At 51.3% G+C, this 14,378-nt stretch overlaps 6 protein-coding genes across 6 annotated transcripts; 4 read left to right on the top strand and 2 right to left on the bottom strand.

The window, feature by feature from the left end:
• Positions 1–146: 146 nt before the first annotated feature.
• On the top strand, positions 147–2,227 carry CC1G_09323 (2-methylcitrate dehydratase). Its single transcript, XM_001830111.2, has 7 exons — positions 147–612; positions 667–777; positions 833–1,278; positions 1,329–1,573; positions 1,627–1,689; positions 1,740–2,015; positions 2,072–2,227. The coding sequence occupies exons 1-7, from the start codon at positions 219–221 to the stop codon at positions 2,151–2,153; spliced, it is 1,617 nt and encodes a 538-aa protein (XP_001830163.2). The 5' UTR covers positions 147–218; the 3' UTR covers positions 2,154–2,227.
• A 235-nt stretch (positions 2,228–2,462) lies between these two features.
• On the top strand, positions 2,463–4,778 carry CC1G_09322 (hypothetical protein; the record flags this gene model as incomplete). The annotated part of the gene is made up of 9 exons (XM_001830110.2): positions 2,463–2,508; positions 2,571–2,623; positions 2,687–2,851; positions 2,936–3,035; positions 3,155–3,414; positions 3,468–3,890; positions 3,939–4,010; positions 4,061–4,189; positions 4,242–4,778. 9 exons carry the CDS (start codon positions 2,463–2,465, stop codon positions 4,776–4,778), a joined length of 1,785 nt encoding a protein of 594 aa, XP_001830162.2.
• A 1,040-nt stretch (positions 4,779–5,818) lies between these two features.
• Positions 5,819–7,809, top strand: CC1G_09321 (hypothetical protein; the record flags this gene model as incomplete). Its single annotated transcript, XM_001830109.2, has 10 exons — positions 5,819–5,878; positions 5,948–6,106; positions 6,163–6,205; positions 6,276–6,318; positions 6,371–6,530; positions 6,735–7,071; positions 7,129–7,214; positions 7,288–7,533; positions 7,596–7,661; positions 7,714–7,809. The coding sequence occupies 10 exons, from the start codon at positions 5,819–5,821 to the stop codon at positions 7,807–7,809; spliced, it is 1,296 nt and encodes a 431-aa protein (XP_001830161.2).
• Positions 7,810–7,888: 79 nt separating this feature from the next.
• Positions 7,889–9,072, bottom strand: CC1G_09320 (homocysteine S-methyltransferase; the record flags this gene model as incomplete). Its single annotated transcript, XM_001830108.1, has 3 exons — positions 7,889–8,771; positions 8,825–8,970; positions 9,034–9,072. The coding sequence occupies 3 exons, from the start codon at positions 9,070–9,072 to the stop codon at positions 7,889–7,891; spliced, it is 1,068 nt and encodes a 355-aa protein (XP_001830160.1).
• Positions 9,073–9,307: 235 nt separating this feature from the next.
• CC1G_09319 (CAMK/RAD53 protein kinase) lies at positions 9,308–11,666 on the top strand (the record flags this gene model as incomplete). The annotated part of the gene is made up of 10 exons (XM_001830107.2): positions 9,308–9,631; positions 9,691–9,776; positions 9,831–9,939; positions 9,999–10,289; positions 10,346–10,411; positions 10,472–10,521; positions 10,574–10,618; positions 10,674–10,763; positions 10,845–11,073; positions 11,149–11,666. Exons 1-10 carry the CDS (start codon positions 9,376–9,378, stop codon positions 11,664–11,666), a joined length of 1,740 nt encoding a protein of 579 aa, XP_001830159.1. The 5' UTR covers positions 9,308–9,375.
• A 911-nt stretch (positions 11,667–12,577) lies between these two features.
• CC1G_09318 (hypothetical protein) lies at positions 12,578–13,811 on the bottom strand (the record flags this gene model as incomplete). Its single annotated transcript, XM_001830106.2, has 2 exons — positions 12,578–13,297; positions 13,359–13,811. The coding sequence occupies 2 exons, from the start codon at positions 13,809–13,811 to the stop codon at positions 12,578–12,580; spliced, it is 1,173 nt and encodes a 390-aa protein (XP_001830158.2).
• Positions 13,812–14,378: the final 567 nt, after the last annotated feature.

Here is a 14,378-nt window from a genome sequence, read left to right as displayed (position 1 = left end):
TACCCTAACTTGAATGACGATTGATTTGATCCCGGGGGTGACATGAGCCGGAGCATCACGGCCACGTGATGGCAAAGGCCGGAGCTTGGCCACGATAAATAGGGAGGATGCAGGTGAAATTGAGATTGCAAACACCAGTTTCTGGCGTACTTTGAGGATCTCTTCAAGGTCAGACCAGAATTCGAAGGGACCAGCCACTGTATCCTTGACCACACAAAATGTTGTCCAGAGTCGTTCGCGTTAATTCTGCGGTCGCTCGTCGTCGTCTCGCACAACCAGCAGCCCCAGTCGCCCGTTCGTTCTCCATCAACGCTACTCAGCGTTCTTCCGTCCCGGCCACCCGGTTATCGATTGCTGCCAATTCTCCTCGTCACATCTTTGCCAGAACCATGTCTGTCCACCACGGAGAATCCACTGTTCGACCAGATCCTGACCAGGTTTTGGTCGACATTGCCGACTATGTCCACAACTACAAAGTCGACTCAGAGCTCGCTTTCGAGACAGCCAGGCTTTGCCTGATCGACACCATTGGTTGTGGTCTCGAGGCTTTGCGCTTCCCAGAGTGCACCAAGCTTCTTGGTCCCGTCGTCGAGGGCACCGTCGTCCCCAACGGTATGTCCATCTAGCACCTGATTTCCCCGCATTCTGATCCAACACTCTCCACAGGCACCCGTGTCCCCGGTACCAATTATCAACTCGACCCTATCCGAGGCGCTTTCAACATTGGAACTGCCATCCGTTGGCTCGACTTCAACGACTGCTGGTTGGCTGCTGAATGTGAGTTGACCAGGAAATCTACGTGGGGAAAGGATGGCTAACAGCGATTTTATAGGGGGCCACCCTTCGGACAACCTCGGAGCCATCCTTGCCGTGGCTGACCACCTCGCCCGTCAAGGCCAGTCCTTGACCGTCCGGGACATCCTGGAGGCTATGATCAAGGCCCACGAAATCCAGGGTGGCCTCGCTTTGCTCAACTCCTTCAACCGAGTTGGCATTGATCACGTCGTTCTCGTCAAGATCGCTTCGACTGCCGTCGTCTCCAAGCTCCTTGGCCTCAACCGTGACCAGACCATCGACGCCATCTCCCAGGCATGGGTTGATGGACAGGCCCTCCGAACCTACCGACATGCTCCCAACACTGTCCCTCGCAAATCCTGGGCTGCTGGTGATGCTTGCTCGCGCGCCGTCAACCTCGCCCTCCTCGTCAAGAAGGGTGAGAAGGGTCTCCCCTCTGTCTTGACTGCCAAGACCTGGGGCTTCTACGATGTTGTCTTCAAGGTACGCAGATTCTACGTATATTGAAACACACTTTACTGAACTCTTATCAGGGCAAGCCCTTCCAATTCCAACGGCCCTACGGCTCGTACATCATGGAGAACGTCCTGTTCAAGATCTCCTTCCCGGCCGAGTTCCACGCCCAGACCGCTGTCGAGGCCGCCTACATCATCCACAACAAGCTCAAGGAAATGGGCAAGACCTCCGACGACATCAAGAGCGTCCGCATCCGCACCCAGGAGGCCGCTATCCGTATTATTGACAAGCAGGGTCCTCTCGACAACTTCGCCGACCGAGAGTATGTATATGTGGCTAGTGTGTTATGCTGCCCGCTGACCGTCTCTCCTTTAGCCACGCTATCAACTACATGGTCGCCTACCCCTTGATCTTCGGTGAACTCACCTCTGAGAGCTAGTACGTCTCCGTTTTGCTGGAAGCTTATCGTGATCCTAATCGTCCTTAAGCACCGACGCTGCCGCTGCCGATCCCCGTATCGACGCCCTCCGTGCCAAGATCTACTGTGTCGAGGAGCCCAAGTTCAGCACTGAGTATCACGACCCCGAGAAGCGCTCCATCGGTAACGCCTTGTTGGTCGAGTTGAACGACGGCACTGTCCTCGACGAGGTTGAGATCGAGTACCCCGTTGGTCACAAGCGCCGACGTGCCGAGGGCACCCCTCTCCTCATGGCCAAGTTCGAGAGGCACATTGCTGAGCACTTCGATGCTGCACATCAGAAGGAGTACGTGTCCACTCTGCCTTTCCCTGGTCAATGGAAACTAACTGATCTTTTTTTAGGATCTTGGACCTTGTCACCAACCCTGAAGAGCTCGCCAAGCTCCCCGTTGACAAGTTCACTGACCTCTTCGTCAAGGCTTAAATTAGTATATAACAGAATGCCTAAAACACTGTATCATCCACATTCGTGTAGCAAATAGACCTTTTTTTTTCGTGGAGATGGACTTGGTTGAAACTTGAAATAGGGACTTCTCCAAAAATGGAAGGCATGCGGACCGAGTCCCTCCCGCGAGGTGATGGGATCCCAGAATAGTGTTCCTGCAACCGCCATGGCGCGAAGCAATAAAAACGACGTTTAAAGCCTTCCATCACCTCCCCTGTACTCCTGCTTGCCAACGCCCACAGCAAACGACGCATTGAGCGATACCGGGTGAAGGCCACAACGCGCAACATGCAGAAACAGCGTGATGTGGAAGTCCAGAGGCAGGCAACTCTGGGTATGTTGAATCTCGGGTGCTCCGGGTCCTGCCTTGCTCAACACGTTTTATCGCCAACACAGGGCTGATCAGGAGGACGAAAAACCTCGATAAGGCGGGGAATAATGGTGCCCTGGTGCGTAGCAGCCAAGTTCTTTCTGCGTGGCAGGGTCGTGACTGAGATGTGCCTTGCGAACAGCGTCGAAACACCCTGCAAAGACTCATGGTCCTGTCCCAATCTCCCCATCCGGAATTGAAGATCCTCGCTGCACAGAACATACCCATTTACTTTTCAGACGACCCAGAGCAGGGAGAACAAGCTATCAACGCGATATACGACCTCTGCGAAGACCAGTCTTCTCAAGTCAGTCCGGACACCGTGGTTTCTCCGGTTGAAATTAACTGACCCATTCTTCTTTCTCATTTACACCTTCTTACTCCAATCTAGGTCCGAATTGAAGGATACAAAGCCATCTCTGAAATATCTCGGCTTGACAATAGATTGCTGAAACGGAACGCAGATGTTTTGTTGCAACTGTTGCAAAGTGGTGAGTGTGTTCCTCTCAACACCAGTCGTGATCAAATTTCGTGGACGTCTAGCCCCTTCCTCGTCCCTACCTTCCATTTTACGAAACGGAATTCATTTGTCAACATTGATTCCATTTAGATGAGCCAGAGGAAGTAGTCGTTGTGAAGAAGGCGCTCGTGAATCATGTGAAGATGGGCCCGGAAGTTACACTAGGGGTTTTGTGCGATCAGCTATCCACAGTGGAAGAGGGGTTGGACGAGGAAGAGAAAGCGATCAGGGAACGACTGCGGAAGCTTGTTTGCAATTTTCTGCAGGAAGATATGGGGAGCCTGATTGAGAGCGATGGCACCAACCAAGGTGACGATTTAGAGGAGGTCATTTTGCGAAGCTTCCGTGAGGTGAGTTTCCCTATATGTATAAACAGTGTTAGGACTTACTGTTGGCCCTGCAGGTCGTGCCGAAGTTGGAAATACCGACAATAGAACGCATCGTGAAAGATCTTGTGCTAAAGCTTCCTATCTTCCAGTCGCCTTCAGATCGTGGCAAGCCCTTGGTTGACGCCTTACTCGAAAGAGCCTTGCTCGAGCTTCGCAGTGCTGGGAAACCTTCGTTGTCGACTGCCAAGCCTCTTCTCAAACTAGCGCAAGATCTGGTCATCGTTCACCGAGTGTCTCCACCACTATCGCTTCTCCAGCTCTACTGTAATTCTCTCACAGGGCGAGTGTTTCTGCAGCAGCTGTCGCGCGACGAACGACCGTGGATTGTCCTTAGTCTTGCTGAACTGCTCTCGTTCTGTCATCAAAATGCGTCTGGCGACCAGGATGTGCTTCAACACCAATGGAAGATTGTCGATGCTACACCGTTCTTACTTGAGGTAAACTTTGTCACCCTCTCTCAAAAGCCTTGCTGACGCGCTATTCAGACTATGCTCACTTACATTAGTACTAGGAAATATAGTTCCACCTGCATTACGTTGCTCCGGAACTGTCTATACGTCAGTATCCATGCTCATTCCTGGTGATTGTACTCAAGTCTTTCCGATAGCGACAGAAAAGTCAACAGTGGAACATTACGCCCATCCTGAGAACCGCATTGGAGAAGCTGCGTTTCATGGTGATGGAGGCAATCCCAGCTGGAGACGAAAACAAGCGGGAATTGCAAAAGCTGCTTCTGGTTCGCATAATTCTTTTCTCTGTTGGCTCAAATGGACTCTCACTTCGACTAGTTCCTCATGCCTTCGGATGCCGTGAAGGGGATAGCGCCTCCTCCGAAAACAAGAACTCCTGAGATTGTAGCCCCTGCTCCTATACTTGCAGCTGCTCAAACGGGGCCCCGCAGAGCAGCTCTACAAATACCACACTCTCGACCCTCTAGTTCTGCGGGACCTAGTCGACCTAGCTACGGTGAAAGCAGGCCGACTTCAGCATTGTCTTCAAAGAAGCGCAAGAGCATCGGCGATTTATGCGAACCTCCTGCCAAAAAGTCACTACTAAACCGTTTACAGTCTAATACGCCAGAACCCTTCATGGCCTCCGCACCGCAACCTCAAGGCTTGTCGATCAAAGGTGCTGCTTCCAAGTCAGACGCGACAAGCAATCCCAGCAGTTCTATTTCCCCTCAACCCCCAAAATCTGGCGGCGGTTCATCCAATTCCCTTTTGGCTCGCTTGCAAGGCATGGATGCTACTTTTTCTTCCTCGCCTCTGTCAGAATCATCTGGATCGACATCTGAGTCCAGACAGCGCAGGAGAAAAAAGAGATGACGACACGGGGTAGAGGTGACCATACCAGTACATATGTCGATGTCACGACTATTATTTCTTTGGTATCGATCTTGGCTTTGGGTTGTGTGATATAGAGGCTAATTTTACGAATATACTTGTGCTATATTCAGTCTTAGGAAGTCCTGCGTAGCGGGCAGAGCAGTCCGTTCAAGAAGTGGATGCGAGTAAGCCTTTTTTTTGTCGTATCCTCGACTGCGGACTTTACAGCACTGAATACCGTGGCCATGGAGTGGGATCCGGAGTACCCACCGGGGGATGAGGGCTGTGCGATTGCTCACTCTCCTTTTGTAAAGGTAGGCTGTGTGTCGAGCTCGGTACTAAGAAGGGGAAGTCTTTGCTCGGGATAGAAAGCGGGGTGAAAGGCCCGCTCCAAGACCTGCCATAGAAGTGGCCTTCAATCGGGTAAAAGCTTGACCCGTTATCTACCTGCAGACCTCACTGATTTGCTTTGATTTGCAGTGTACTCAGTACTGTGTGGACTTAGACGTCCGTGCCCTTGAGCGGGGTTGCAAGTGTGAAGTTATTAGAAGCAGCGCAAAGGCCCCGAACATCTCTTGGTATTTGAAAACTCGACAACAAAGTGGCTGCAAGTGTCTATTCATAGCCACGTGTATTGTTATCAAAGGTAAATATCGCCACTAAAACGAGTTCACCAAGCCAACAAAGCTATCGTTATGACCTGAATGCTGAACCTTATTATAGCTTTTTTTCATCTCTTGTGAGAAGCCCGTCTCTCGAAAAGACAACTTTCCTCCGAGCGCTTTGGGCGAGGCAGTGAAACGCCGAGCGAACAAACACTAAACGTGCCATTGGTTCGAGTTTGCACATGCCGTTCAACTCCCCTTTGAGATTGCCGTTGGCCCGTTGCCATAATCACTATCTTTCGAACAAGATCCAAGGCCATTTCTTAGGTCATGGCGCTAATCACTGTTGGCAGTTAAATACCTTTGGGTTTATGGCACCCCTCGTTTCCACTACAACGTATACCAACCCCGGGCCCTCACCCTTCTGCTTCGAGGATGAAGTGCATCGGTTCTCTAGCGCTTGCTCTGCTCTCTGTTACTTCTGTTTTAGCGACAGTGGGTTCTCCATCCTCTCCGAGCTGACCGCCCCGCTGACTGTCTGGCCTTCTTGTCACTTGTGGCTAGGGATCGCTCTATCCTAGGCGCCCTCCAGGTGGTGGACATGGAGGTGGGGACTCCGACGACATGGACTTTCCACCTGGGAGCGGTCCAAGTCGTGGCGGAGGTTCCGGCGGAGGCAACGAAACCTCTTCAAGCCTCCGAGGAGATTCAAGATGTGTTTCCGTACGTTGTCCTTGTTGACAGAGAAGGTCCTTTGACTGAAGTTTCCTTCATTCTAGACTATGTGCATTGCTGCAGAAGTGAATGGGGACACCGTTCGATGTTCGTGTCGTCAAGTCTCTTGTTATACATCCCACTAACTTGGACGCCTTCGTTGTCTTTCATGCAACAGACACGTTGACAAGCCAGCGTCCCGAAGTTGGTTGGATGGCTATGTACGCTGATGATTCATTCGACCGTCAATTAGAACTAAATCACGGCATTCAGTGGATTTGGTCGCCAGATGGTGCGATCCCCAATGGTCATTCTATGGGCCAATTCAGATGGATCGATAACCTTGTCACAAAGACAAGCCGCTCGCCAGGTTGAGCCCGATGTGGTGGCCGCCCCTCCACGAGTCGCGACCCTGCAAAACTCTTTGTCAGTGGTAAGGCCTTGTCCGTTTCTCGCAGGTTGGACTTCGGGAACTGATGACCGTACTCTTCAATTTTCTGTGTGCTGCGGAACCATGAATAGGCTTCTGGCAACAATCAACGTTATGTGTTCGATATTCCTGTGGGTTTCATGACTTCCGCTTGTTTTACCTTTTTGGTTTCTTGAATTGACGAACCCGCGTTCCTGTTCTCGTCAGGCCAATGGCGATACCCAGCAATCCCTCATCTGGGCCTTCTCTCCCGTCCAACCATCTTCTTCTGACGTTGACGCCCGCCTGGTGCAACATACGTCTCAAGGCACGATTACTTTGGACTTAACAAGGACCACTGGGGGCGGCACGAATGGAGGCAGTAGCGACGATGCGGGCGAAAGCGTCCCATTAACGGGAAACCAAAAGACCCTCCTAGCTCACGCGGTTGTCGCAACCGTCGGTTTCCTCGTAATTTTGCCAATCGGAGCATTGATTCCCCGATATCTACGCACATTCGCCAGTGGATGGTTCAAGTTCCATTGGATTATCCAATTCATCCTTGGTGAGTGAATTCGGTTTGAGGTATGCTCTTTCTCATCACTGTTGAATTGAATTTCAGGTGGACTCGCCGTCGTCATTGGCGTCATCCTTGGAATCGTCGGTGTCGCCAACTCAGGTGGAACTCATGTCAACTCTACCCACAAAGTGAGCCCTACCGACATCTTGCAAGGCTATCTCGTACCCGCCCCACTGATACCAATCAATCTGTATCATCTAGCGTCTGGGCATTGCGTTATTGGTGCTCTACATTGTGCAGGTCTCCCTCGGTGCATTTATTCACTTTGTTAAGCCCAAGAATCGCCCCGGCCGGCCGCCACAGAACTACCTACATGCTGTCTTGGGTATCGCTATCATTGCTCTAGCGCTATGGCAAGTGAGGACGGGATATAGACAAGAATGGCCTGAAAGCACTGGGAGGCCGGCCGCCAATGGTGTCAACATTGTGTGGCATGTCTGGGTTGTCGTAGGTGTCATTTTGTTCTTTCCTTGAGGCGAGGGCTTACGGTGCATCCTAGCTGTTACCAGTTGCCTATGGTGCAGGACTTGCTCTCTTGCCCAGACAATGGAGGCAAGAGAGGAAGGCAAGACAAGGTGCGCTCACAATCTCACAATGCCATTCCATCTGTTCATGGAACATCGCCAGGCCACTAACTCAGTAAATATGAGCCACCCACGAAGTTCGACGCTCCCGCAGCTCGAGATTCCAAAGAATAGTGTATTGATTTTCCTCTGTTCGTAATCGAGAAATGGACTCAAAATGAAATCGATGGACCCACAACCCAGTTCCCTTTGGGTAGATAACCGCAGCAATGAGGTCATCATTCCTGGAATTCGCGAAGAAGTTCTGCAAATTGGCTGATGTGCGAGGGTCCTGTTCGACAACAACCTCCTGCTATCAGCTCCCTCCATCCTTCCGCCCCGGTCTCCGAGAGGACTCCCGTAAGGACATCTCTAAGTGCCAGTCCCCATTGGCGGTCAGCGTCAACGGGATCCGGAAGCCAACGCTGATTGGTCGTGTCATAAGTCCCTCCGTTTGGGTAAAGCACGAGGCCTAGTTGCGACAACGGACGGAACCTTGGAACCAATCGACATAGTTCCAATGTTCGTGGCAGAAGTGTGCCGAAAGAGGTGCAGTTGATCCCGATGGCAGACGGAAGGTCGTGGCCTTCACACAGAGCGGAAGAAACCAAGGGGAGGACCGAGGGGTTGGTAGCATCTGAGGGAACGACGAAGCTGATCCACCACGATTTGTCAAATGAGCGGTGTTCTTTGAATAGGTGTGTTCTGAGAAGGCCGACGGCTTTGCGAATTGCAATGACTTCTCGCGGCAGAAGCAGAGTTTCGAACGCGAGGTATTGGATAGAGTCCCACACTGCAGAGTTTTGACTGAACACGAGGAGACGGTCAAGGTGAAACTGAGCAAGAGCACCGATTGCACGGGCCTCCGCTTCATTTGAATCAAATGCCTGCGTGTTGGGACCTTCTGGATGATAAGCTTTTGGTCCGTAGGGGGGAGGGTAGAATCCTTCGAATTCTTGTGTTGGCCGCAAGGTTGCCCCAAATGGACCCAACGAAAGTGCGATGGATGCATCGGAATCAGCCGCGGCTTCTTTGGCCAAAGAGACTGCCTTCCACATAAGTTCTCGAGCTTCGTACTCCTGTAGACCAGACTTGATCAGGCCAGGGAGGGAAGCTTGATACCTGTGAACTAAGTTCAGAGCGAGCTTTTAAGCTTCCGGAGAAACAGGACATACGTAGCGGTTTCGATGATCGTCGCGCCTGCATTGATGAAATTTCTGTGGGTTTTCAAAACGCTCAACGGATGGCTTATGACAGCTTGTGTCGACCACAGGGGTCCTTTCGAGACCTCATCTCCTATGATATTTTCCAGATGCGTGCCCTTCAGGCATTGGAGTCACGACATGAATCATGTCACGGAACGGGACCTGGCCATCTGACTCACAAGGCCACCGTCAAGAATCGCAATTTTCGGCTTTGGCATTGTGTCCTAGAGACGATAAAGAAAAGCAAAGGGTAACCATTAGCCTTGTTAAACGTGAATAAAGACAAGTCTTCACGTACAATGTTTACAGAAACACGGTTGCTTGGACACGCTAGGCTGTGTATCGCGAGTGTCACTGTCAATGGCAAAGGGCCATCAAAAAACGCGTGTGTCGGCCCTTTAAAAGTTCAACGCGTCTGTACAGTCCGCTGCCTTTTAAACCCATTCCTCTACCTACAAACATTTTTACCCGCCTTTCATCTTCATTTTCATCGAACAGCAACCGTCACTGCGCCCGCGATTATGGACGACGAATTCAATGAGCCCATGCACCATGAAGCTTACGACGGGGAGGAAGAACAGCAGACACAATCAACCCAAGAGGCCTCCCAGTCACAGTCACAGTCGCCCGGTCAGGCCGTTGACGCGCACCTTTGGGGCTATCTTCAACCAGTGAACGACAAGCTCATTCGAATCGACTTTTGGAGAGCGGAACCTTCTTACACCATTGGGCGCAACACGACTTGCAACAGGATCATCTTTCCGGGTTTCAAAGTTAGTGAGTATCATGTCATTCAACCAGTCAAGGTGCCATTTACTTAGCCCTTGTGTCTTTAGGTAACAAGCATTGTACCATAACTTGGAACGGCAGCGACAGCAACGGCTCGGTGGTCGTTTTAGACCTGTCCAGTAATGGTACCTTTGTGAGCGCTTATCGCACCTCCTTGACCATTTTCGCATTCTAAGGCGGCCAACAGATCAACGGTTCAAAGATTGGCAAAAACAACTCTCGTATTTTGCGGGACGGTAACGAGATTGCGTTCGGTACCCCCTCACCTCAACCCAACAACCCTCATGAAGACTACCGTACGTTGAAAGCAATTAACCGATCGATTCTCTCCCGCATGCTCATCGTTGCAACGCAGGTTTCATTTACCGCCACGCCGCCAACGGTCCTCCTACGACAGGCCTTTATGCTTACTACGATGTCAGCACAGAGCTCGGCAAGGGTTCGTTTGCCACTGTTATGAAGGCTGTTAACCGGAAAACTGGGGTGTGGTATGCGGTGAAGATGATCAAGGACAAGCGGGCCGCCCACGCTGGGGACATTAGAAACTCGGCAATCGCTCGGGAGATAAGCATTATGGAGAAATTGAAGCATAGGAACATCTGTGAACTCAAGGAGGTCTTTATGGAAGAGGGCAGTAGTGATATCAGTGCGTTCAACTGTTCTCAATCCCCGTTCCTTTTAACTGACCCTTCGTTTCCCTAGACCTTGTTTTGGAACTTGTAGAGGGTGGCGACCTGCTAGAATACATTCTTAATCGTGGGGGCCTTAGTGAGTGTCTCCGATGGGCGGTCGCTTTGAATCGGATTCATTGACAGGTTTTGTTTGTAGGTGAGGTGGACGCAAAGCATATCACACACCAAATCTGCTCCGCACTATCGGTAAGTTTGTCGGCGCATCCCGAGATAAACCAGTTGACACAGGTACTTTTAGTACATCCACCAACAAGGCATCGCCCACCGTGACTTGAAGCCAGAGGTGAGGACCCTCTGTGACCATCCGATGCCATCTCCGCTGAACGCTTGCCCTATAGAATGTCCTTCTGACCAAGTCGAACCCTCCTGTGGTCAAGGTTGCCGACTTCGGCTTGGCCAAGATCGTTGATAGTTTGACGATGCTTCGCGTAAGTCGCCAGAGTATCGCGTTGGCGTCACCGCCGGCATCTTAGCTTCAATTCATTGACCGCTTTTTGGTATCACTACAGACTATGTGCGGCACGCCAAGCTATCTCGCTCCCGAGGTCGTCAAGCAGGTTAATCAAGAGGGCTACGACAATCTAGTCGATAGTTGGAGCGTTGGCGTCATCGTGTTCTCAATGCTAACCAACGCGAGTCCGTTCATCGAGGACGAGACGCAGCGAGATATTCGCACTCGGATAGCCGAGCGTCGCATTGACTGGTCCGTTTTGGAAGCTCAAAACCCTTCAGCCGAATGTATGTCCATCCCTGCATGTTTTCGGCCCTTTTCAACGGTAATCTAATTGGAAACCTTTTTCACACCACGGCCAGGCATCCATTTCATTCGTTCCCTTTTGCAGGAGGATCCTTCGGTCCGCATGTCATTGACGCAAGCTCTGGACCATCCGTGGCTGCAGTCATACATTCCCGTGCACCAATCGCAAGACCAATACCTTCTCGCCGGGGTCTCTTCTTCCCCTGATGTAACCTCCCCGAGCGCTGGCGTCAGCCATGATTTTATCGGGCTCCAAATCCAACCCTCTGCTCCCAGGCGTGAAGGGTCCCGCGGAGCTCCTCTCCAAAGGCGAAGCCACGTCCTGTCCCAAGCTGCCGAAGAAGGTCGACCCGTACCAGAACCATCTCCCGAGATGATTGCACAGGCCACCAGGTCCCCCAGGGATCAGACTAAGCGTAACAAGCGTGTTCGTGGCAATCTGACACCTCTCCAGGAAGAATCGGATGCTTCAGGGTCTTCTGGCAACAGGGCTGGGTCGTCTTCCTCGAACGGAAAAGCGAACAAGCGTCCTCGTCTTAGGTCCGCCGCCGACGACGACTCAGATTACGATTAATGGATAGTGCTCCCACCTGATTGCAGACATTTTTGATTATGACTGTCGCTCTGCAGCATGGCTATCTTTTGACTTTCGATATACCTTTCCATCTCAGACTTACCATAGACCCGTTTACCTGCATATTTGATCACTTCTCTACATCGTTTCGCTTTGGGAAATGCTTTCTGCACCTTATTCATTGTACATATACTGTATCAGCTGTTTTCTTTCAGTGTATATTATTTGACGACCGGAAATTGAATTTCGTATTTTGTCCATGGCAGCCAGTAACATTTGCTTAAGGCCTGTGTGGCAGAGGAGCCCGCAGACGGAGGTAAATGGCAGGTACATGTAGGTGGCGTAAGGCAGGCATTAGGACTGTACAGTAGCTGAACGTCCGAAAGGACGAGTGAAAGAGGTTGACGAAGTGTTGGTATGGATAATGTTTGAGTAGTCGATGAAGAGCCCAAGAGGAATAACGACAGCAAAACGACATAACAAAGCGAGAACATAGCGACAGCGTAAACGATAGCAAGACAATTGAATACCAAAAAGGAAGGATCAAGAATAAGGAAAGGGAAGGAAATGGGAGAAGCCGAGAAGAATACTTACCCAGAGTCGTTCGGTACAAAAAAGAGGGAAATCGGCAGAAGCACAGAGAAGACGAAGGGACTAGGAGAAAAGGGAAAGACTAACGAGCTTTATAATTAACGTTTCGTGCGTGCAGCCTTCGAAGAGGTCGGTTTCGCCTCGCTCTCCCCGAGGGTTGAAATAGAACGCTTCTTCCTCATACCACGCCGGCTTTCAGAAGGGAATTCACACTTCAACGACCGGCGGTGACATTGACTAGAAGGAAAAATAAAACGTAGAATTGCACGAGTGTCCACCACCTGTCAGCGCTCAATCATCTCAACGATGGACAGGGTTACTTACTTGCACGTATTCTCATCTCCGCCTGGCACGGGTGCACCACAGGCGATCTTTCTTCCTCGGCAAAACAAGCAGGCAAGAGGGGGCTTCTTGTCCCCGTTCTTTTTGGCCGGTTTAGACTTCGTGCCAGTGTTGCTGGGCGTGGTGGACGCTGTTTCCTCAGATTCAATCGGGGCTGGTTGGCCCATGGGTGACGGAGACGATTCAGGTTTGACCACTGTGGATGGTGGGGACCAGCTCGGGGGTACTACGTTGGAATCGTCACGCGAAGCATGGTGACTATACGAACCGGGTGACCCGGTATATTGGGTTTGATGTGTTGCGTTGTAAGCGGGTTTCGTATCGTAGGAAGTAGGTGGTGGTGGGGAATAGGCGTCGGGTTGCAGGGTATAGGACGGGGAATAGGTCGAAGGCATCGGTGGGCGGTCCACAATAACAATCTGTTGCACGGGAAGGTTGGGATTAGGGACTATATGCTGAGATTGTAGTGGCTGGGGGCCTTGTGGGTACCGCGAGCCCGAAGCGCTCATCGGCTGTTCCAACGAGCCCATTGCAGGCTCTAGGTATCGGCCATTAGTCTGCCGAGAATGACCGGGCGTCTGGTCAGAGTAAGGCGAGAACGCGGCTTCGGAGGGAGGTGGATAATCTTGAGACGGGACGATGGGGACGTCTTGCGATGGAACGTGCCCCCGGTCAGAGTAGCTCAAGGTTGACCCAGCCTGAAGGTCATGGCACTGCATTATGAACAATTCAGAAAGACCCAGCCCATTAATCACTTACCGCGGAGGTTTCTGACATCTGGAAGGCAGCTGTATCCAAACTTGAGTTGCCCAGGGAGGGTGTTGGATTCTGTGGTCGCCCATTCGCAAAGGAGGATGGAGACGACGCCTGCAGCGACCCGTTATTCGAATCGTCGACCCGCATGTGGGTGTAGGAGTCGTATGTGATGGGAAGGGACGGAATGTGCAACCCCTCGTTGTTCAACGAGCTGGGGTACTCGCTCTCCGAAGCAGCAGTTTCATGAATATAAGGATATGAATCTGCCGGACAGGCAGGCTCCTGGGTCATGTCCCAATTGTTGGCCAGGAGCGCCATTCGAGCTGCCGGAAAGGTATCGAAGAACTGTTTTTCCATGTCCCTCATTGTGGTCGCAAAAAGACTCTCGCCAGGGGCTGAGTCACCTCCAGACCAGTAGTGGCCATAGGCGCTGTCGTCGTTGTGGCCGGGGTACATTAGTGGATGGACGATGGTGGGAGTTGCTAGACAAGGGGCGAAGATAGGCTCATTGGTGGACTCGAAAGAGAAGAGGGCCTGAGAACTGATGGACCTACAGCGACCGACCGAAATTATACATCGAGTTCCTGACTTTTTCGCTTCCTTTCTCACATGCTGAGCGTTTTTGATTCCTCCTCTCTGCCAAACCATGTCAATCAATGAGATTTAATTTCCTGACACAATCAGCTATCCTCCTCCTTTTTACAGCATCTTCATCCTCCTCAATAGGCCCAGAACTTGTTATTTCGACCCGTTATTCTCTACCCCCAGCATGCACTGAAATGACCTCAGTTGCCACCACGAGTACACATTGATACCGACAGCTGGCTCGATGGGGTTCACGTTGTTCAATCCTAGTTAGAAGGGGATACGGAACTAAAATAAATGAATGGCAAATGAGCCAAGAAATCTTGACATACGCACTTGCATCAGATATCGCTCCCAACAGACCATCCATTGCAGGCAAAAGTCGTTTGTACCTTGACAGCACATCGCTGCATCTATACCAAATTAGCAGAATCTTCC

This window comes from Coprinopsis cinerea (assembly GCF_000182895.1).
Source record: "Coprinopsis cinerea okayama7#130 chromosome 3 map unlocalized cont3.3, whole genome shotgun sequence".
NCBI lineage: Eukaryota > Fungi > Basidiomycota > Agaricomycetes > Agaricales > Psathyrellaceae > Coprinopsis > Coprinopsis cinerea.
Note: the sequence above shows the minus strand (reverse complement) of the source record. Positions and strands in the feature narration are given on the sequence as shown.